General features: G+C 36.3%; 2 protein-coding genes and 1 pseudogene across 2 annotated transcripts in view; 2 read left to right on the plus strand and 1 right to left on the minus strand.

The window, feature by feature from the left end:
• Positions 1-6,138, minus strand: part of TRAPPC11 (trafficking protein particle complex subunit 11) — a 49,508-nt gene extending 43,370 nt beyond the window's left edge. Inside the window, exons 1-5 of the mRNA XM_077144320.1 lie at positions 5,931-6,138; positions 3,340-3,564; positions 2,012-2,181; positions 1,270-1,340; positions 219-333 (exon numbers count right to left, since the gene is read on the minus strand). Coding sequence (XP_077000435.1) covers positions 219-333; positions 1,270-1,340; positions 2,012-2,181; positions 3,340-3,543 — 560 coding nt within the window. The 5' untranslated portion in view covers positions 3,544-3,564; positions 5,931-6,138. The remainder of the gene's footprint in view (positions 1-218; positions 334-1,269; positions 1,341-2,011; positions 2,182-3,339; positions 3,565-5,930) is intronic.
• Positions 6,139-6,292: 154 nt separating this feature from the next.
• RWDD4 (RWD domain containing 4) lies at positions 6,293-22,743 on the plus strand. The gene is made up of 7 exons (XM_077144500.1): positions 6,293-6,557; positions 9,124-9,204; positions 12,298-12,407; positions 12,492-12,639; positions 13,978-14,095; positions 18,334-18,383; positions 20,886-22,743. The coding sequence occupies exons 1-7, from the start codon at positions 6,534-6,536 to the stop codon at positions 20,916-20,918; spliced, it is 564 nt and encodes a 187-aa protein (XP_077000615.1). The 5' UTR covers positions 6,293-6,533; the 3' UTR covers positions 20,919-22,743.
• On the plus strand, positions 10,706-10,804 carry LOC143670098 (U6 spliceosomal RNA; annotated as a pseudogene).
• Positions 22,744-24,468: the final 1,725 nt, after the last annotated feature.

Raw genomic sequence — 24,468 nt, forward strand, 5'->3', positions numbered from 1 at the left:
TAAATTTAAGAAATTGCTGACAATGGATACCTCAGGGAACTAGAGAAGGCTAAGGAAGTGACAAAGGAGAATTTCACTATTCACCTTATATCCCCTGTACCATTATAACTTTTTCCATGAATATGTATTATTTTCTCTTAAGTAAAAGGATCTAAGCTCCCAATTTCTCAATGCCTAATCAATAATCTAAACAAAAACTTTAGAAGACTTTTAATTACCTTATAATATAACCTACAAGGTGGTCAGTGTGGGGTAGTACAAACAGAGACTTTCCTGAGAGTTCACATGCATTACATAAAGCTGCAGCCCTTTCTGAAGCAATGACATCTTCTCCTGTTGATGAGCCCCAAAAAGATAAAGAGAAAAATGAAATAATTAATATATTTTTCTAAATGACTATTTCCCCAAAGCTGAATGATATAATTAAGAATAAACACACAAACCACTTTACACCTAATGACAAGACTTGGCAGCAAGCATTAAGGCGAAGGGTGAAGCAGAAACAGTACATAATTCTAGGAGCATGTTCTATGGGCTACACTCTATACATGAGCCCTTGAAAGCTATGTGTCCCTTAGCAAATGCCTTTAAAGAGGCATTGTGGAATTTTTGCTGAGCCAGGACAAAGAAGCCAAGTAATAAGTAATGCCAACAGATAAGCCACATAACTATTTAAAAAAAAACATAACTAAAAATAGCAGCAATAATTCATGAAAGAGGTTTCTAAAACCATTTAGGATGCTAATGATTTCAATATAGAAATGAAAAAATATTTTGGGCTATGAGAGCAGAAAGGGAGAGGAAATAGCATTTGAGACTATGACATTTTTCTAGAGGAAATTACAAATGTTACAGCATTTTTGAAGTTGTTGAGAAAAAAATTATGTAAAGAATATAATTTCAAATAGATCTCAGATAAGTAAATAACTTTGTTTTTTAATAATCAAGAGAATAACTGTTTTATCAATTAATATATGCCTATGGGGAGGTAAGTGAAACACAGGGAGTAGTACTTAAGAAGGTTTATACTCTTCTATTTCTAATTTTTTCAATAAGCATGTATATATGTATTCTTGGTATTTTTTAAAGTTAATATACCATCATCAGCCCCATAACTAAATGCATATAAGATTTAAGTATTAAAGATTATACCTCCTATAAAAACAAAAGAACAAAAAAGACAAATAAAAAATTATACCTCCAAAATAAGAATTAGAGGCAAAACAGGTATAAAGCAATTAGTTAACTAATTAATTAATCTTCTGATACCTGGGGGCAAAGGAGTTTTCTTCTGAATTAGAACCACTGCAACTTTTGTGTTTCTCCCTTGTAAACTTTGCCTGCGATGGAAAAAAATAATTTAGTTAACAATACTGTTTTAACTAAAAGAAAAAAAGACTTTACATAAAATACAGGCTTGATAAGTCAACTGAAGGATGATAAATTTCAACAAAAAAACAAGTTTAGAGGAAATCTTTTCCTACATACAAAAACATACATGCCACAATGGTTTAAATTTTGAAAGAAATATAATCTCATCAAGTTTCTAATCCTTAAAAAGTCTGCTTCAAAAGCAAAGGTGTAGTACATACTCTGTAGTGTAAAAATTATAGGATAACTTCTTTATAGCAATACAATACATAGTAGTCACCCAAAAGGGTGAATTTTTTGAAAACGTGACATGATAAAGCAAAAGTGTTTTATGCATTTAAATAGCATATTGCTATATCTCCAAAAAATATCATAAATGCAATACAAAGCATTTGGGAACCCAGACCAATTTATCTTCTAAATTTCTTCACTTACAGTAGTATTACAGTATTAATTAATATTACAGTAGTAGATAATATTAATGCTACCTATTAGGAACTGAACAAATTTCATTGGAAGTCAGCAATCCCTAAAGTGATCACTGGAGTCTAAACAGCACTCATTTGACATAACAAATGTTAGTAAATAACAGACATGTGCAAACCTATATGGCCAACCTGATAAATAAAAAAGATCATACCTGACTATTTCCACTCTGGTAGCACATTCAGACTGTTTTTCTTTCCACTGAGGCTCATCCCAGTCCAGTTCATAGAACACAACCACAAGTGCTGGCACCAGATTCAGATGTTTATTCATCCAGCCAGTCTTTAAGATTCCTTTAGGAATATACCATTCATATGAAGTTCTCTGCAAATATTGGCAAAAGTTAAAACAAGTATTTGATAATAATAGCAGCAGAATCCTTGGGTGCCAGGATTATCTCATTCAACATTCACATAACCCATTTTTTAAGATGAGGAAATTCAGGTTTAAAAATATTAAATAAAAGCTAGCAAATGATGGAGGTAATATCTCAACCTCTATACCGCCCATGTAAAGAATGATCAAAGCCAGAGTTTATAATGACCACAAATCTCTCAAACACCCTGGAAATATCCAGCCTTTTCCTAGGTAAATCTACTTATATCCCACACTTCTCTATTTCTGTTCTCATAAAAGCTGTTCAAATAAAATACCACCTAAAACTCAAATGGCTTCCTTTCTTTCAAGTATATAGTGCCATGACAGCACTGCATCTTACTTATGGAAGAAGTGAAAAAAAGTAGGGCAATTCTTAAGAATGGAAACATTAGGGCAGTCACTTGGGTGTCAGCTTAAAGTGCCATGTAGTAGGAAGAGGACGTGGTAGATTTGGGTCCTGGCCCTGAAGAATTTAGCTGAAATCTCTAATTATACCAGTTATATCCAAATCACATGTACTGACTCAGATACCTCAATGTCTACTTCAGGTAAAGAAAGATAAGAACAGTAAAGAAGGCTGACACAAAATAGTTTGGAAATTTGTATCATTTGCCTGTTGCATGGATCCAGGTACCTAAAATAAAACAAGGGCTCAAAAAATGTGTGGGAGATTGAATCAAACTGTAAAACCTGTGGATTCTAAGATGACATTGATGATGAAAATAGAGAATGTGAGATCTTTTCAGAAAGGTCTTTGTTAAAATTATGAAGTCTTGGGGCTTTCACCTACAAATAAACAAAAGGAAGAACACCTAGGCTCACAGGATAGAAAGCTTTAAAAAGTAATTCTTTCTCTGGAGTTTCAAAAACGACTATATTATGCATATCTGTAGTATATCTAACACATGAAAATACCTAAGGATTTCTTTATACACCACTTTATCCATCACCTTGATAAACTCAAGTATATTTCAATGTGGAAAAGAGGAACAACCATGATACAAAACTATGTATGTACGTACATGTGTGTGTATGTGTATGTATCTGTATACACACACAGAGACGCACACACAGAGAATACACAAGTTAGCATGATATGATTACCTTGGATCTACATTTAGGATACTCATGGTCACCAGGCAGCACCTTGAAAGATATTGGTACCCGATCAGCTCTCCGGTTAGCACAGAAAGCATCCCAAACAGCTCGATGTACAGCATTATAAACTACATCCAGGCCCGTAAGGGTAACAAAAGCCATAGGCCGACAACACAATTCCACAGGGAAGTCCCACTGTGTGGGGCTCATGTTCAAGGCGTCAGGAAAAATCTGAAATACAAATGTTAATACAAATACAAACGAAATGCAAATAGTCAGAATTAATTTAAAAAACCCATATCCAAATCTAATATATTACCCTCTACCATTCAATAAACATTACAAAATGGCAAAAGGCTTGGAATGTCTACAAATTGTCAAGCAAATTTAAAAGAGAGCAAAAGGGAAGACTTTAATTACTTTAATTTCTGAACTGGACCTCTTAAATTTCAATGACAATTTGTACCAAATTTTAAGAATATTATAATCAAGATTTTGTAATGGGCACACCAAGAAAGCAGGAAGGTAACAAAATTCAAATAGGTTTTACATGACCTATTTCAGCTATAAGTATTTTTTTAAAAGCAACTATTGATTTACATATATTAATAAAAAGTATAATTCTTCTAATTTTCTGTAATTATATCTAACTTCTGAATTCCTAGGACATTAAAATAACATGCAAATTATCTAAACAGCTATGTTCTCATTGTTCTCCAGTTAATATAAAATGTATTATTTAAAGGAAAATTTACAATAATTTTCCTTCAAATGAAAGGAAACTCTTAGAACATACTCTTATTATATCCTTTAGCTGAGAATAAGTTGATGATAAGCTCAAATATGCAGTGACTTTAGAAAAGCAGTTCTATTAAAAACGTCACAAATTTGTTAATTTTCTAAAATAATTTTTTATTACAAAAAAGATGTATCTGAGGTTCTTTTAAAAGGAATCTCTACCAGTATATTACACAGAACTCAAATACAATCTGCGTGAAAAGTGAAGAGCATTTATGCCACCACTTAATACTCAAAACATGGAACATTTTTAACTGAAAGCTTAAAGACCACTTTAACAGAAAGATTAAAGAATATTCGACTTCTTGTAAGTACTGAAAGAACAATGGGTACTCTGAACAAACGTTTTGGAAAGCTTAACAGAATTGATAAATGTCTGCAAGAGACAGAAGTTTTAGAATATGTATAAACTGACATTTTTAAAACAGGATCTCAGAGGAAAAGGATTACAAATTCAGGGAAAGAACCATTTTAGTCCTAGGGACTATTTAGGGGAAAGAAAAAAAAAAAGGTGAAGGGGTGACCAAAACACAATTTGGGTACCTCTGCTTGATACCACCATCTGCCATTTGAGCCACAAAGGCCCATTTCCTCAAATTCAAAAGGAATAGCTGTGGTCTTTGAATATTTATAAAGCTCCAATTCACAGTGCTGTTAAATACGAGCAACATAAACTTAAAACGTTCTAATAGCCACATTAAAAATGCAAAAAGAAACAGGTGAAATTAATTTTAATAATATATTTTATTTCACCCAGCGTGTCCATATATTAGCATTTCATAATCTAACAGTATTAATGAGATATTTTACTCATTTTCTCTTTTTGTATTAAGTCTTTTTGTATTTTCTTTTTGTATTTTACACTCCCAGCGCATCTGAATTCGGACTTGCAGCATTTCAAATGCTCAACAGCCACACGTAGATACTGGCTGCGGCCACTGGACCGCGTAGCACTACATTATGGTAAATTTGTCCCAAAATTATCGTATGGAAATTCTATCAAATTTTGCCACATGGTTGAAACGGCCATGCTTATTCTTAGGCAAAGAGGTGGGACTGAGAAGAGGCCCACCGACAGGGGACAGGTGCGGAGACTAAACCGCTTTCCACGACAGCCTGTGAAGAAACTTCCCTTTCTTGAACAAACCAACTCCCCCAATTATTACAGGGAAAGAGGTGCAGGAGTATCAAGTGAACACTGTGGCTGCGAGGCCCTGCAGCGCTGGGGAAACAATCTGGGAAGATGATGAAGACACTTGAAAACAACGACCATCCCTTTGGAGGACACACTGCAAAGTGACCTGGTCAAAGCGGTGGGTACAAAAAACCAACGGGGTGGCTGCTCTTCACTCAATGGACGTTCAGGCTAGCAGGATCGGGGTTCAGAGGCTTCTGGCTGCAAAACCCTCCTAACAGGAAGCCAGTCTGGAACCGAGACGGTGGAAAAAAAGGAGGGGTTCGGGGGAGTCACATGCAGGATGTGAAGCAACGACCCGACTTCGGAAAATACACCAGTTCCCAGTCGCAGTATTCTGCCCTGGTGGCTCCAACTAGGAGAGGCGGAGAAATAACCCCACAGTTCTGAAGGCGGACGCTACCTTCCTCCTTCCCTTCTCTCACACCTGGGAGGCTAGAAACAGGGGTGTCTTTTCTTTTGGGGCGGGGGTGGGGTGGGAGGAGAAGACAAGTGGCAATGCTGGGATTGCATCCGCTGACGCCGGAGAAAAAGCGCAGGCCCCCAAAAAGCAATGCTACGACAGGCTCGCCTGGCCCCGCAAGTCTCCGGTCCTCGGACTCACCCAAGCCGCACGCCCTGGACCCACTGCAGCCGTGGCCGGTCGCCGCCAGGCGGGAGAGGATGAAGGGAGCCAGGCAGGGATGTCACGGAAGGACAGGAACGGTCTCTACCACTGCTGCCCCAATCCCGGTTCCAACAGGACAGGTTTCCCAACCCCACCTCCATTGGCACAGGAAGCACTTTCTGGGGCCTGAGTGACTGCTTTCTTCACCAATCGCTGTCTCCGAACTTCACGCAGCTTCACAAAACGTAAGGAAGACGCTCCATTTTCTAGTGGAGAACGATTTGGGGCGGGGAGATAAGGAGCCAATAGGAGAGGCGAGGAGAAGGAGGCGGGGCCTCTGGCGTCACCGCCCCGCTGCCGCTCCCCGGACGCCCTGGCGCCCCTCCTGCTGTGTCCTCCCCCGTCCGGCCCACAGCCCCCTGCCGGCGGCTCCGCGCTACTAGAGAGCCGGGGGCGCGCGTGACTCCCGGCTGCTGGTGCGAAGGGTGTGTCCGCCGCCGAGGGCGCGGAAGGGGACACCCCGGCCCCAGGACCACTGCTTTCCTTTCTCTTCGTCGTCGCAAACGCCGTGCGCCCGGGAGGCGTCCCGCGGCCGGCGCGATGAGTGCCAACGAGGACCAGGAGGTGGGTCCCCCGGGCTGGACGCCCCTCTGCCCGCCCCGGCCCCGGGAGCTGACTGACCCGCGGGAGGCCCGGCGATTCCCGGTCCCTGGTCGCGCGGCCCGCACGTGTCCTGCGCCCCAGGATCCGACAGAGTCTAGTTGTAGTGCTCGAAGTTCTCCAGGCCCCGCGAGGAGAGCCACGCAGGCTGGACTGGGCGGGAGCCCGCCTGTGCCTCCCGCTGCAGCGGTTTGCATGTTTGCAAAGCCTGGGGTGGCCCCAGGTTTCCTTCATAGCAAAGGAGATGTCCTTGGTCCATGACCTGGGTGCGCTTGGCTCGCCTTAAATCCCGCGTGTTGTTCAGCGCTCGTGTATTGAGCTGTGGCTTTGGAACCAGATCACCTTTAAATTTTGAAATCTGTTGGCAGGTGGGGCTCTGGCTAATTGAGTTAAGTTTCTGGTGGAAAAAAGTTATGACTCTAGTATCTCCGGTTTCTGTCCATATAAATCTTTTGCCTGTTTGATAGTTGTCCAGTGGATACGAAGTCTGTTTTGAGCGCACATGCACCACCTGAGTTGAACGATTTATGCTCAGTTATTTTCCTGTGAAATGCTTCTTTGAAGTCGAATCATAAAATATTAGAATTGGAAAGGATGGTACAGGTCATCCCTAGAGGAACCTCCAAACTTCGTAACATATAATGTGGGGGAAAGCGTTTACAGATTGCACCAGGGCTGCACAGTGGGCATATGGCAGGTCAGAACTGGAACCCAGATCTTCTGGTAAAGTAGCAGTTATTCATTGTTCTTTTAGAATATATTGCTTGAAAGTTAGTGCTTTCACATGACAGATCGTATACAATCTCTGGATTGGCAGTTGTCTTTTAAGGATCCAAAGTCCAACAAGCTAGTTGATATCTGCTAATTGATATTGAATGCCTCCTAAGATATTCCTGCAAGGTGAGTTTCCAAACCAGTGCTTCAACTGTTCTGTCTCCCTGCCAAGCAAGGAGCGGGTATGACCCTTGGACCACCGAGTTAAAACTACTGAGTGGTTGTTAGAAAAACAGATGTTTGCATTCCACCTCTGATCTACTAAATCAAAGTTTCTGTTTTGGGGTCCAGGGATCTTCATTTTAACAAGAAAATTCCATTCCTCTTTCACATGACTGACTTTCAGAGCTTTGAAAACAGTTTTTCACATCTCTTCTCAGACTAAGTGTAGGTCTTTTATTTCCCATACGTCCATTCTTTTTAGTTCCTTCACCAATCAGGAATCCCGTCTGTAGACAGAATTCAATCTTAAATTTTGTTGTAAAATTGTGGTATCACACTGCTTTCTACAACTAAATTTACTATCAACAAAAACCCTGTGTTTTTTAGGTAAGTGTTGTTGCAAAGCAATATGTCCATCATACTCTACATATATACTTAGCTTTCTAAGTATATGTTCTTATATTCCACCCTATTAAATTTCATCTTCATAGATTGTTTTTCAACAAGTGTTTTCTGCCACCAGCATGATTTACTATCCCGTCAATTGTCATCCACAAATTTGATAAGCCTGCCTTCAAATTTTGCTCGTGTCCAAGTTGTTAATATATATATATAGGGAAAGATTGAGGTAAGTAAGTGTAGTACTATCTTTTGGTTTAAGTTTGGCCCAATCAAATCTTCTTAATTACTCTTTGACTCCAGTTTGAATTCCTGTATTCTTTTCTATAAATGTAGCAAGAGAAATCCCTTGGAGCCTTGCTGAAATCCACATAAACTGTTTTGTATGTTTTCCGAATGTACCAATCAAGTTTCCCATTCCAAAAAAGGGTATGGGTTTAGATATGTCTTGTTTTTCAAATGCTTGCTAGGTTTTAGAAATTACACCTTCCTCTCTTACACTATCACAATTCCTTTAATAATTTGTTTTAAAATTTTGTACGTATAAGTCAAGCGTACCCATTTTTGGTTTGTAGAAAATTCATAACATGCATATTTTTTAAAACCAAAATGTTTGTCTAAGTGCAGTCTTCGTTTGCTTTTCTTCTTAGGGATTCTTCAGTGGTCATAGTGAGTAGGAATGCCAACCTAAGACTTTCTTTTTCTCTTTGCCTTTTCCCTTTTTATCTCTTAATTTTACATTTCATTTTCTGATCTCTTTTTAAAGTTCTTTTTATTGTTCTCAAGTGTTTTTTGAATTCTGTGGGGAGGATCACAAGTGTCCATTTTTTGGAAATAATGGGAAATTATTGTTTAATATTTCTCATCTCCAAACTGCTTTTTAGCAGAGTGACAAAGGACATATGCTCTGGGGTTGGTTTAAATTGTGTCTCATTCTTTTCCTTGGTAGAAAAGAGAAAATAATAGGATCCTCTTTACAGAACTGATGTGAGGATTGAGTGAGGTAATATAATGTAAACTATGCTAAGCACATAGTTTCAAAGTAAGTATTACTATTATTGTAATATGTTGATATGTGCAAGTGTATTATAAGCAACTTTTACGTGGTTGAGTGGGCTTGAATTAAAAACTTGAAGATACTCTATTTCTAATCCATTTATACCTTGAAACCAAGCTCATGATTTATTTCTTTCAGATGGAACTAGAAGCATTACGTTCGATTTATGAAGGCGATGAAAGTTTCCGGGAGTTAAGTCCAGTTTCGTTTCAATATAGGGTAAGACATGGCATGAATAGAAAGAAGTATTTACTACTTTGCCAGAAAAAACTAAAGATTGCTAAAAGTAGTGATTTTGGTTTTTAAATCTAGTGATTTATTTTAAATGTATTATATTGTCATATTTTCTGAAACATAACATCAGTCATTTTTAACATTTGAAAACTTAATTCAGGAACTTTGAAAACCAACATAAACTTGTTTTTGTTGTAACAGAATCATAAACTGTTAGAAAGAGAAGAAACTGAAAAATTATATGATTTTACCTTCTTATCTTAAAGATAACTTCTCTCAGTGACTTTACCAAGCTCCCACAGCTGGTATTAGAAAACATTATGATTAAAATCCAGGTCTCGGAATTCCAAGTCCAGTATTCTTTTTACTATCCTATAAAATGGTCAATAAAATGATATTTTCTTAATTCTGTATTCTAAATATTTTTTACTTGTGTGAAATATGGATTTTTCTTTAAAATGAAGTTTCCTATAAATATGTCTTTAATATAAAACAGTGCTAATATTTTATAAATAAATATAAATCATTTATCTAAATGATTTTAAGTATTGATGGGTGAGAAAGTTGTCTGTTTTGTCATTTACATTGTCACCATTTAAAATAAATTATAGAAGAAATGATCCTTATACATGATTATTTTAGACTTATTACAATAAGTAAATTTTTTATAGTTACTTCCTTTTTATACTCTCCTCTCTGCTCTCCTCTTCTCAGCTTCCTTTTATGCTTAACAATCCTTACATCATATCCATTAATGTAATAACTGAGGGCATTTTTTTTTAATCATATATGCCTTTGGACGCATTCCTTTTTCCCTCACCTCTCATCCCTCGTTATAGTTCTCCTTTAAGGCCCACCTCAGACTTTCTCTGTTAAAACTTTGGGCCATATCTTCTATCTCAACCCTGACTTTGTAGCCATTTTAACCATTCTCCATTTCTTCAACTTTGTCCTGTCACTTTGAACTATTAATCATACCCTATTTTATTAAGTTGTTGAAATATCTGTGTTCCTTAATGGCAGGAGTAGTCTTGGATCCTCAGTACCTAACTCAGTGTGAGGCATGTGGCAGTTTATTCCTAAATACACTTGACTAAGGACTTAGTGATTGCATAAAGCAAGTAACTATTACTACTTTTTTTGTGGTGGGAGGGGTACATGGTCTGGTAATTGAACCTGGGTCTCCCACATCAAAAGCGAGCATTCTACCACTGAACCACCTGTGCACCCCTTTTTTATTATCTCTATATTTAAAACACAAATACAAATTGATGAAGCCCTTTATTTGTGTTTTCAACTTGTGTAGGTATATCAATAGATCCTTAAATTTATTTGACATATATCTGAACCTCAACTTATATTAGTACAGGGTGAGATTGAAGATGAGGGATGAAAAATTAGAGGTCATAAAATAAAGATTAACTAAGTAATAATTTAGGAGTGGAAATTTCAGATCTTATTGCTGTTTTAAAAAAAACTCACAGAAGTGCTGCTTTTGCAACACATATTCTAAAATAATACAAAAAAGATTAGCATGGCCATGTACAAGGATGACATGCTTATTCACAAATCACTCCATAGTTTTATTAGAAAATCATCATTTTATAACTACCATTTTAATAGTTGATTCAGATAAGGATCATTAGTGGATGCTCAAACCTTTGAGTGAAAGGTTGTTGAAAAATAAGATATTCACACGATTTTGTAGTATCGCCCTCAGATCACTTTTTAATTACAAAATGAAAATGGTACCTTCACAATGGAAAAACATGGAAAATACCATCTTAACCAAGCAATCAAACTTAGTATCACCAATGATAATTACAACAGACCTGATGTACCTCCTTATATGATACTACAGAAGTACACCACATCCTGTATAACATCCTTACCAAAAAAAAGGAAACAGTCCAGATCTGGGAGGCTATACAAGAAATCTGATGTGGACTATTTGTCATAAAAGTCATTAAAAAGAAAAAAAGGCCTGGGAACTGAGTAAACTAAAGGAAAATGAAGGAGTTGACAACCAAATACAATTCATGACAACCAATTCAATTCATTGGATTATGGATATGGGGTGGGATTATGATCTTTTAAAGGACATCATGAAGGCAATTGGGGACATAATATGGTTTATCATTAGATAATATTTTTTCAATCTAATTGTTGAGTGTCTTGGATGTGTTAATATTACTGTGGTTATAAAGAAGCATGTCTTCCACATTCCCTTAGTCTTAGAAGATACTTGACTCCTAAATATTTGAGCATGTCATGGTGTCTGCAATTTCCTTTCAAAAGATTTGATAAAAGCCAGAGAGAAAAATCACACACACATAAGATAGGGGGAATGCAGTAATGGAGAGAGAGAAAAAAAGACAAAGTAAATGGGGCAAAAAGCTTCTGTTTCCTGAATAAGGTAAATGTCAGTGAGTGTTCATTATGCTATTTCAGATTTTTTGTCAGATTAAAATTCTTCAAAATAAAAAGTTGGGGAAGAAAGAGAAACAAATTATTCAGGAGCTGACTGGCCAAGCTAAGACATTCCTAATCTCTTTGCCTTTTCCTTTTTTACCTCTTAATTTTACATTTCATTTTCTGATTTAATATTATACTAAGAAAACGAATGTATTGATTCTTAGTACTGCTTCTTGTAGTTAAGCAATTGGAAAACTTGAAACAAAGAAAAAGTGTTTCAAGTTTGTGCATTATTATTTTTGGCCATCAGTCCTCTTCCTGTTCCCCACAGTTGATGCATATTATCTTTAAGCTCAGAAAACTTTGGTGAAGCAAACAAAAAAATATATAACATAGTCATGGTACTGGAAATGCTGGTGGACTGGTTGGACAGACAGACAGGTCATGGTGTGAACGAAATGATTATGACAGACGAGGAAGTCAGAGTGTCTTTATATTTCCCTCCTCCCCCACTCAGTCTTAGCTTGTATCTCTAAATTTTTCAAAATATTACATTTTCAATCTAAGAGTGAGAATTGGAAAAAAGTCATAATTGTAAAGATCATAATTTAGTTCTCTGTCTTTGAATCACTTTTACAAGCCTAAGATTTCCCTTTTCTTCAGATAGGTGAAAATGGTGATCCCAAAGCCTTTTTAATAGAGATTTCCTGGACAGAAACATATCCCCAAACACCTCCAATTATATCTATGAACGCTTTTTTTAACAACACCATGTGAGTAGTGTTTCATTTTCGTTTTTTTCTGCTTTACTGTCCCTTTTACTTTTCTCTTAGTAGCGTGTTTATTGTTCATTGTAGATCATCAGCTGTAAAGCAGAGTATATTAGCCAAGTTACAGGAAGCAGTTGAAGTTAATCTTGGAACTGCTATGACATATACGTTGTTTGAATATGCCAAAGACAATAAAGAACAGTTCATGGAGAATCACCATCCTGTTAATTCTACAGTAAGTGTGTGATTTTGTTCGCTTGTTTGTTTGTTTTGCTCTGCTAGTAAATAATTTTTACTAGTTACTGTGCTTTTTTAATTGAAAGGGTCTTTTTGTTAGATTTAAAAATGAGTTACTTCTGTGTTTAATAAGAAAAATGAATTTTAGATTTCTTCTGTTTCACTTAGAAAATAAAATTATGTTCTCTAGATTTTGCTCTGCGTTAAAGACTAAAATGTTTCATGTATCCATCAAAACTGAGACATCTAAACTAGTATTTTTTTGATGTAATTGATCTCTTTATAAAGCTTAAATCATTGGAGATTTCTTATGTAGTTCTAAAATATCCATGAGATATCTTTCTTCATGAAGCTTATTCTTTTATGAATAGTCTTGCCACAGTTCAAATCAAAGGTATTGCAACCTGAAGAGACTTAATTGAAAAGAAAAAAATTGTTTTATTTCTAGAATTATCTTAGAAGTTATCTTTTATGACCTGAAGCATCTATGTATTACACCCCTTAGTACCAAATCTTGACCTAGAAAACTTTGAGTAGTCAGTATTATTTCACTTTTGTCTTGTGAACCAAACTGTTTGACTGCAAAAGCCATGTCTTCTGCTGGAGTGGCTGTGGCCCCCACATTCCCGACGGAACCTTGAAGAACACTGAAAAGCCGCAGCAGGAACGGTAGAGGGTGCGGGTTAGGATCATGCACTCTGCATCAGGCTGCCTGGTTTCAGATCCTCATTGCGTCACTCACTTTGTAACTTTGGGCAAGCCTCTTGTCTCTCTATGCTCAGTTTCCTTATCTGTAAAATGGGGATTATAGTAGTATCTACCATATAAGATTATAGGAAGGATCAAATGAATAGTATATATGTAAAATTTTCAGAGCAATGCTTGGCATTTTAACTGTGATAAACCCAAATATTTTAAAGGTTTTCTTAATTTTTCTAGGGAACCAAGATATTCTAGGCAGGTATATGTGATTTTTCTAAAGACTCACATGATTTTTCTAAACACATTTAAATTTCCAAATTATAGCAAATTAGTAACTGAATTGTAAAACTATCTTGGAACCTCAGAGCCTCTACAAAATGCCAGTATCAGATCTTCCTTCCTAGGAACCTGGTTTTAAGAATTGCAGTTAATTGTGTCCTTCAATTGTGAACTATTAGAAGAGTGAAATCAACAATGTGGTAAGGTCACCTGACTTAATAAATGAATAATAATAATATAGCACTCTTTTACTTCATAAATCTAAAAATTATCAGCCCATTTCAGGAAGTAGCTATAGTTAGTATAATTCAGTAAGCTTTAAGGCGTGAGTTCAAAAATCTTTTTTTTTTCTTAGACATCAATGAGCAATATCATCTCAGTTGAAACTCCTAATACAGTCCCATCAAGTAAGAAAAAAGACAAAAAAGAACAACTTTCAAAAGCCCAGAAACGTAAACTGGCAGATAAAACAGGTTTGTGCTTTGTTTTTGTTTTTCTTTTATAACACAGATAAATGGGTTGCTTTTTTAGTGTGATATGGGGCTTAATAAATATATTTTGACTTAGAAAATCAGTTCTCCATATTCTTATAATATTGCATGAGACACTTGTCTTTGGTTATAGGTGTATATTGAAAATATTTACCACTATATCACAAGAGATAATCATTTCAGAAGAAGGTAACTGAGAAGCAAAGTATGATAAATGAGTCTTGAGATTGAAAAACGTTAGAAAAGTATACACAAACTTTTGTGTTCCACAAGTGTACTCTAACACATTTGGGCTTTTCCTACTTGTCTACCTCTATGGCAGGTATGCAAATTCTTGGAAAAAAAAATTGTTTTTAATTTAATTTTTTATTGTAAGAAACAACATATACACAAAAAAGCAATAAATTTCAGAGCACATCACCACAATTAGCTATAGAACAGGTTCCAGAGCTCGGCATGGGCCACAGTTCCACAATTCCAGGTTCCTCTCTCTAGCTGCTCTAGGACACCAGAGACCAAAAGGAACATCAGCATAATGACTCAGCAGCATACTCATCCACAGAATCCTGTGGGATTGACAGTACCATCCCCCCACCACACCTCCACCCTCTCCCCAGTCCTTCTTCCAGTCCCTAGAGATATCTGGGCCATGCCAATTCTAACTTCTCCATGCCACAGTGGCGGCCGACAGTGTAGGACGGGGGATGGAACCAGTTAAAGTTCTGGAGAGGCTGACCACTCCAGGACCTTCCAGCCCAGGAACCTATCGGAAGGTCACAGGCACTCAGAAAGTAGTTTCAGTGCACAGAACCTATGCAGAATCTCAGAGCCCTAGGTGCTTCCCAGGGCTGGCAGGAATGGTCTTGTTTGGGGTCCGACAAACCACGGCAAATACCAATATCTAGCTGAAGCTTACATAAGAGTAGCCTCCAGAATAGTCTCTCGACCCCACTTGAACTCTCAGCCATTGTTACGCTATTTGTTACAATTCTTTTCCACCTTTTGTTCAAGAAAATACAGTCAATCCCATGGTGCCAGAGCCAGGCCCATCCCCAGGAGCCACATCCCACACTGCCAGGGGGACCCTCACCCCTAGATGACATGACCCATGCAGTCAGGAGGGCAGTGATTTTACTTGCAAGGTTGGGCCTATAAAGGGTGAGGCTGCATCTGAGCAACAGAAGAGACCACCTGGAAGTAACTCAGACATATCTATAGATAGACTTAGCTTCTCTGCTACATTAACAAGCTTCACAAGAGCAAGCCTCAAAATCAAGGGCCCAACCCACTGACCTGGGAGTCCCCAGTGTTCGAGACAGTATCAGAGGTCTCCCTTGTGGTGAAATTCAGTAGTTTCACATTTTTTCTCCCATCCCTCAAGAAATTCTGCAGCATTTTTCAGTTATCTGCTTAACATACTCTGGGATGTATCAGGCACCACATCAAGCTACACAGAATCACAAGCCCTCATTTCCACCCTGGGTGAAGTATGTCTTCATTTGAGATGAAATCTTGTATGCAATTAGGTCTTAGCACAGTAAATAATATTTTTCTGCAGTTGATTTATTTATGCAACAACAAGATTTAAAAATAGAATTCATGTGTGTTCTAAACTAGAATCCCTTTGGTATGGATGTTTAGAAGATTATTATAAACTCCAACTCATGTTAACAGTAGTATTTGATGTATTTATTTGACTTAACCTGAAAATTTGCAAATTGAAACCCATCTGTAAACCTTTTTTCCCAGTTGGGGAAAAATGAGAACACTATCATGGGCACACATAGACAATTATGCTTGTACTTACTCTTACGCATGTTTGTGTGTGTTACTGGCATAATAACACAAGCTATCCTCTAATGAGAAAAACTAACCCTTTTAATTTGGGGAAAGAGGTTACACTAATGCCCTTGTATGAAGTGGATGGTGATGATAGTTTTTGGTTGTTTCTGTTTGGCATAATGTCTATGTTTATAGCAGAATAAAATGATAGCAACCCTGTGGTTCTCAAAAACATTTTTGAAATTGTAAGCGTTTGTGAGATAAAAAATCTGGGAATCCATTATACTAAATGTCAAACCAGTATTAAAGTATAAACAGCTGAAGCAGTAAATTGTTAAGCATTGAGGTCTGCTTTCAAGAATTTAGGTTTATCTCTTTTGGGAATGTTTTAGCATCTTTGTCAGTACTTAAATTTGAAAGTAAACATTTTCTAGTGTCACCCAGTTATCTGTTGCTTTCATGCAGTCACATAATAACCTATGATCATTCCTGTCATTAATATCACCCTGCTTCCATCCCCTGGATGATGCCCACTGTTCTAGTTTGCTAGCTGCCGGAATGCAATATACCAGAAACAGAATGGCTTTTAAGAAGGGGAATTTAATAAATTGCTGGGTAACAGTTCTAAGGCCGAGAAAATGTCCCAATTAAAACAAGTCTATAGAAATGTCCAATCTAAGGCATCCAGGGAAGCATACCTTGGTTCAAGAAGGCCGATGAAGTTCAGGGTTTCTTTCTCAAGTGGAAGGGCACATGACAAACACAGAGTTTCTCTCTCATGTGGAAAGGCACATGGTGAACACGGTCAGGGTTCCTCTCTCATCTGGAAGGACACATGGTGAACACGGCATCATCTACTACATTCTGCTCCTGGCTTTCTGTTTCATGAAGCTCCCCGGGAGACATTTTCCTTCTTCATCTCCAAAAGTTGCTGGCTGGTGGACTCTGCTTCTCGTGACTATGTCGTTCTGCTCTGCTCTCTCTGAATCTCTCATTCTCTAAAATGTTTCCTCTTTTATGGGACTCCAGAAACTAATCAAGACCCACCCAAATGGGTGGAGACACATCTCCCCTAATCTGGCTTAACAACCACTCTTGATTAGGTTACATCTCCAGGGAGATGATCTAATTACATACAGTATTGAATAGGGATTATTCTGCCTCTACGAAATGAAATTTTTATTAAAACATGGCTTTTCTAGGGTACATACGTCCTTTCAAACCAGTACACCCACCTAAAGTCATTAACTTCTTCCTATCACTAGTGTAGAACTTTGTGACTGGGAGCTGTCATTTGAAATAGAACTTTAATGGGACAGACATGGGACTGTGGGTAAAAATTGTAGTTATCAAAATTGATCTGCCCCTATGCCCTACATATCCAGTAATTGTGGGATAAGGTTCTTATTGGTATGAAGGAGAAAAGAGCAATTAACATCTAAAATTGAGTTCCAGTAATATTGCTTCTGTACTATAAGAATCATGGAGTTAGTTTCTGTTTCCCTTGCTATAAAACTAATATAATCTACTTGTTTGGAAGGCAGATTTTAAAGGTTTCATAAGATAATTTAAAATTGCATTTGTTTTTAAACTGTTTAAATTTAAATATTCTATTAAAAGGACTTTATAAACTATAAATTCTTATATAAAGGTTAAGCTTGGTTTTGAGTACTCCAACAGATTAAAGCTTTTTCTAAAATAATGTTAGATTAAATAATGAATAGTTGATTAGAGCACAGCAAGTAATAAGTTAACCAGGCTTCCTCTTATTCTTGAAGCATAAGTGTTGTTTATAAGGCCTCTTGTCTTGAGTCTAGCTTCTTAGGGCAAAATGCTAGCTCATGAAACAGTAAGCTGACATAGGTTCTTACTTAATCAGTAACCTTGTAAAAGCAGTTAAATTATGTAAAGCATGGAATTAATAAATTGATTAGCTCCTCTTCCTTGACTTTACCATCCCACCTCCACATATTTTCCATATTGTCAAGTTTTGTCTTGAATGGAAAATTGGATAAATGTGAAAAGGAGGTATATGTGAAATACTTTGCAAATGTTTCCAGAACAGTGCATTCAATTCATAATGATGATAAATTATTTTTCCAATTTAGTAATCCATGATATTTTTTTTTTTTTTTAACATGGGCAGGCACCGGGAATCAAACCCGGGTCCTTGGGCATGGCAGGCAAGCACTCTTACCTGCTGAGCCACCGTGGCCCACCCAATCCATGATTTTTAAAATAGTTAAGGGTATATGGGTGGTTCAGTGGTAGAATGCCCACCTTCCATGTGGGAGACCTGGGTTCAATTGCTGGACCATGCACCCCCAAAAAACAATAAATAAATAAAAATAGTTTAAAAATCTTATTTATTAGAATAATAATTAATTTAAAAGTAAGTAGTTGTTCTTAGAAAAGTAACTCTTTTTTGTATTCTCTAGATCACAAAGGGGAACTTCCTCGAGGATGGAACTGGGTTGATGTGGTTAAGGTATATAATATTTGTCTTCTAGTTTTCAAAAAGCTATTATAATCATTGCTCTCAAATAATGAAATTTTTATCTTCCATCCTGCCACTACCCTGGCCCTGCAAACTTTGGATTTTACTGGGATGTCTATTTCCTTTTTTATATTCAGCATGTAAGTATTTTTTAAATATCCTTCACACACTTCTCTTATAGATTTTATTCTTAGATTAATGGATAATCTGTAGATGTTAAGTTAGAACTACACTAAAATAATGCTATTTATGTAAATATATCATAAGAATTGACATGCTTAAGTATAATTTGATTAGTGATAATATGGAAAAAAGGAAAACAAATCATGGAAAGGATTGTTTTGATTTCAAGTACTTTTTAGAGCATACTCTAGATGTAGTTGCCCATAACTGTCAAGAAAGACTTCCTGTTGTTTAAAATTGTTTACTTTCCATTTTGGATTTTTCTACCAATTTCTGTCAGTATATTTCTGCATTATTTGTTGTTTCAAATGTCTTAAACTGATACTTAACTGATACTTAATTCTCATTGAAAGACTGCATAAAATAAGTTTCGTATGTCAGTTAATGCCACTACTACTGTAAGATTAATATTATCCAAGGGTAAAGGTTAGGATTTTAGGAAGGACGCACAAATATTGATAATTTACAAGCAGTGTAGACCTAAAGGTTATTTTGAATTCAGCTCTTTGAGCCATAGAATGCACTTTTTCTAGGAACTATTTAAAATACTATTTGCACTTTTAGAATCTAGTACAAAAAATATTATCTGGAAGTAGGAAGCCATGATCTGTAATTGGAATAAAGAAACACAGTATATCCTCTCTCTTTCCTGGGCAAGAAGTTGACCCTATACAAGATTATTTGTACGGGTAAAGCTTCTTTTGGCATTCTCTTATTTATCCAGGTCCCTCTTTGCGGATGCTTGATGAGTGCTTCATGTCCTAAGTGTCCCTTTAGGTAGCTCATCAGCTCTCCTTAAAATGCTCTGTGTGATAGTGGTTCTCCTCTAGTTCCAGAAGTTTTCTGTTTGTAACCTCTCGACTCTGTTTGAAATCTCTCAGCTTCTGAAACTTTATTTTGTCTCGTTACTCTCTTCCCCTTTTTGGTCAAGAAGGTTTTCTCAGTTCCTTGATGCTAGGTCCTGGCTCATCTGGGATTTCTGTCTCACGTTGCCAGGGAGATTTACACTCGGTTTAGAGAGAGAAGCTACGTGTGAGCAACAAAAGAGGTTCTCTGGGGGTCACTCTTAGGCCTAATTTTAAGTAGGCTTAATCTATCCTTTGCAAGAATAAGTTTCATAGGAGCAAATCCCAAGATCGAGGGCTTGCCCTGTTGATTTGGTTGTCTCCACTGCTTGTGAGAATATCAGAAATTCTCCAAATGGGAAAGTTGAATATTTCCTCCTTTCTCCCCAGTCCCCCAAGACAACCTTGCAAATACTTCTTTATTCACTGTCCATATTACTCTGGGATATATCCGGGCATCATGCTAACCTGAACAAACAGAGAGAGTCTCATGCCCTCCTCAAGATTCCATGTACTTATGTTGGTTTGTTTTTAAGAGAATTGCTCTAAGAAAGAAAAAAGTAAAATTTAAATAATCCAGTAATCTTGGGAGATGGAAGAGGATATTTTTAGGAGGGTAGTTACCATCCAGACATAGTTTGGTATCAGAATCCATTATCCTTAGCCTATGATTTATGAAGTGTGGTCTGTGGACCCTTGGGAGGTCCCTGTGACCCACTCTAGAAGTCTGCGAGGTGCAAACTGTTTTCATCCTAATACTAAGATACTGTTTGCCTTTTTTACTCATTTTTTCATGAGTGCACAGTGACGTTTTCCAGAGGCTGCATGATGTATGATGATGTCATCACTAGTGTCCTATGAGAGCACTGATGGGAAGTGTGTAGGCATATGTATTCCGTGTTTTCTAGCGGTTTCTATGGTAGAGTTAGGATCTAAGTATGGGCATTTTTTATGTTATATATATTTTTTTATTTATCTCAATAGCTGAATCTTTATTTTGGTCAGATTTGCATTTATATTCTTTAGAAATTTTTCTGGCCCCCCAAATTTGCCAGATAATGCTGTGATTTAAGATTTTTATCACATTTTCTAATCTATGCTTTTAAGAATTTGCCATCTGTAATAGAAAAAAAGTAGAATGTCATTCATTTTTTAAATGTTATTTTCTGTTTTTATATTTTTGGTACCAGTTTATTTCTTGAAAAGCTTTAATGAAACCCACTTGTTCTGCTGAGGTTATATTTTTAAAGAATCCTGTTTGAAGTAGCTGAACCTGAAGTTGAAAAGTAGCTATGTATGGCAAAAGGTATAGATGGTTTAAGGTTTAAGGTTCTTGAACCTTGTTGACTGTTCTGTTAATTATAAATATTTAGTTTTTACACTAAGTGGAAATAATTAGCTCAAATAATATGATAGCTTAAACTTGTTGACTATTTCTTTTTTCCTGTCTTTTTTTTTTTAATAGTTAAGCAAAACTGGTTCTAAAGATGATGAATAATGCTTGGAATTTGAGACAAGGAAAGTGCATCCTTTAAAAAAGGAAATTGGATTCAAAATCTTTCATTATTCTTTTCTGGTATTGAAGTGGCTTTTTATAAAACAATATTTTTTTGTATGTTTCTTATGTAAAAAGTGTTGTAAACTAAAAGGTCATAAAACTATCTGGTTGTATTAAATTATTTTCACAAACTTGCCTTAATAAAAGGTGAAAATGTTACTGTTTAGTATACTTTATGAAGCCTGTCAAGATTTGTGAATGAACAGATATGGGGAATAGTAGATAATCAGTGTTAATTTATATGATCTTATTCTAGTGGATGTGATATATTTTTAAAGGAGTATGAAACCTTTTACAAACTCTCATCCCAGTGGAGCAAAATACTGAGCAAACATTCAGCACTATGATCCATGTTAATAAGTTTCTTGTCTTAAATAAAATCGCCATCTCTTCTTTCTCTTAATTACTTAAGCATAAATTGCTTTAGAAAAATTTACATCCCAGTATCTGAACTTTATACATAATACTCTTTGAATTCCTTTTTATTTTTCAAGTATGAACTGCCTCCCTTTAGTAAGTGGATATCCATTTATGTATTACTCTTGGTTTGGGTCAAGATGTTTAATAATGAGATCTTTCTATGATATATGAAATAGGATAATATAAAAATAAAAAATCTGTCAATGCATTAGAAAGCATTTTGAATAGAAATGATGGTTCTTATTTAAAACATTACTCTTTGCTATATATATTATGATGGAGTGTAAGATGCCTTACTATTTAATTTTTTATTGTTGGAGACAATGATTTTAATAAATTCCTATTTATCTGCTATTGTGTTTTTAGTTGGTAACTGAAGGCTTCTGAATGGTTTAACAAAAAAAACACATTTCAAGTCTTGTTGCTTTTCTGAGTGTCTCTTCAAGTATACAAATGTATTTCTCAACCTGAGCATCTTTGCAATAATAAACATAGAAATCTTTGAAATGCTGAATTGTAGAACCTACTTGATTTTTAAGGAGGTCATTAATAGAGGAAAATTGTGGTGTATTTTTAACCTATCAGGAAAAGTTATTGATGTTTATGTGTGATTTATAGTGATTCTGTATATGCTTCCCAGCTACAAGTACACTAGAACTACTGCCGTGGTATCCAGAGAATAGAAGTGTTAGTTCATCATGTTATCCCTGTGCAGATTGGGTCTGAGTCTTTAAAGAATTGTGTAACTTGTAAAGAGGTTACCTTAGCATAAGGGCAATTCCTTGAGTTGTATGCATAATTTTTACTGGGCTAACATTGGCTTCAGTTAAAACTTTTGAATTATAAAGTGAGTATAAGTATGGTAAATTTTCAAAAGCTGAATCATAGTTTACTTCTTGAATTAATATGATTGAAACATTAAAATTCAGAACCACTGAAATATGTCAACTTTTGTTTTCAGGTTGTGGTGTGTAAATTTTGTTGTATTTAATGGTTTGCTTGTTTTCAAAGAAACCGAAAAAGTTTGCTCTAGTAGTGAAGAAAATACAGTGATTTGCTCAGAAGATTATAAAATTGTTCAGGCTTATTGTGGTTAATAAATGGTTACCAAGAATGCTAGTTAAATGCCAATGAACTGTTTTTACTCTTTTTATATGATATATATGAATTTCTGGGAGTGATGGTGGCAGTGGTGCCTCGCATTACCTTTTGTCAGACACTGAAGCATTCTCATTCATATTGCCATCATCTGTTTAACACTCCCGGTGTATTTTCTCAATGTCTGTTTACTTAAAATGGTTTGGAATGACAAAATTAACAAGCAATAAAATCTGAATTACCATGATTTTTCTACATGTTTTATTTTGAATCACTTGAAGAGAGCATCATTGTTTTTATAAACTGGATAGCCGTATGGTGTGAGATGAACCCTCCTACTGTAAACCATTAAAAAAGGTCGATTTAGGGAATGCAATGGTAGTTCAAGAGTAGAGTTCTCACCTGCCATGTGGGAGACCCAGGTTCAATTCATGGCCAGTGCTCTTCCCCCCCACGTACCCCAGAAAAAAAATTCAACAAATGGTGCTGCAGATAGTCACATGGAAAAAGAATGAAATGTGACCCCTGGCATACAGCATACAAGAAAAAAAGTTGGATCTAAAAAAATATTTTTTAAATGAGCTGACAGAAAGGTAAGGACTACACAGAAGCCAAAATTCAAGTGAAAATTGGAACCTGGAGGTGAAGGACAGCTTTAGTTTTCATAGCTTCAGGGGACCCAAAAGACAGGAGATGAAAGCCAAGAGCAGTCAGGGTTGGGAGTCTGACATACATGCACAAAACAACACACGTGAGTCTGAGATCCATCCCCCAGTGAGGGCCCTCGGGTAAAGTTCTCATCCCAAACTTCGGTTCTGGATGGCGGAAGAAAATGCAAATATGCATATATGTTATATATATATAATTTTTTTCCTGACAATTTGTAACCTGAGTTACCTCATGATTTCAGCCCAGATTCCTTCCCAAATGGATGATCTAAAAAAATCCTCAAGCCAAAAATATAGCTTGAATTAGTACCAATGGGTAGAACCTCTAGACAACTGGCAGAAGTGGATCTTCTCTGGAAGAATCTACCTTCAACCCAGACTTCCAACGAAGCCCTTCCTACAGTTCATGGGAGGTGAGCTCACAGTCAAAAGTCACACAGTATACGGAAGCAAAGTGTCATGAGAGCCTGCCAAAAAGAAAATCGGATGGGATTATAAGAATCACAAAGACACCATGTTCTTATTACATGGACTTTCAAGTACTTTAAATAAAGAAATGAGGGAATTAACTAAGAAATAAACTATTACAAATCATGTCAAGCAGAATTGGAAAAGAACCAAATAGAACTTAAATGAAAAATAATTGAAATTAAAAGTTCAAAAGAAAACTAATCTACAGTACTGCTTGTAAAATGTACTCTGGCAAATTTGAAATGTATAAATATCCTTTGGAATGAAATAGGTACTAAACTTGTGGTTTGGGTTTTCTCTTTTTGATTGCTATCATTAGCATCTCAGTAATCTTAAATGATTTCTGCACAAACCACACATATTAGAGTGTTGGATGATGCAAGCCTTTGCGAAGCTGTGATTTGTACATCAGCTATGCCCACCCCAGGCCTTGTTTCAGAAGAGAACTCTTAGGACGAGGCTTTGGCCATGTTTGCAGAAGGCTTTCTATGATCACTTTAAAAAATAAGCTTAAAAATCATGCTATATAATAACAGATTTTATTTGTTCTATTTTACTCTGCAGAGTAAATGCAACAAAGAATCTGATTATTGTGATTCTGAATTTCAGTGTTTCAGTTATGTGACAAAATAATTAACATATGCTCTAGAGTGCTTTTCGAATTACAGTTTGCTATCTATTAATGAGACAGGAAGTTGAGGGTTTTTCCTAGGATTTTTTTTTAATGGAATGGAAGAGAATAAAGTGGAACAGAAAATCCCAGAGTGCTTTTAGTGTTCTAAGGGTATGTATTTTGTGTGTGTGAATCTTTAAGTTTCGGTATGTGTATGTGT

The sequence above is a fragment of the Tamandua tetradactyla genome, chromosome 26, assembly GCF_023851605.1.
Source record: "Tamandua tetradactyla isolate mTamTet1 chromosome 26, mTamTet1.pri, whole genome shotgun sequence".
NCBI lineage: Eukaryota > Metazoa > Chordata > Mammalia > Pilosa > Myrmecophagidae > Tamandua > Tamandua tetradactyla.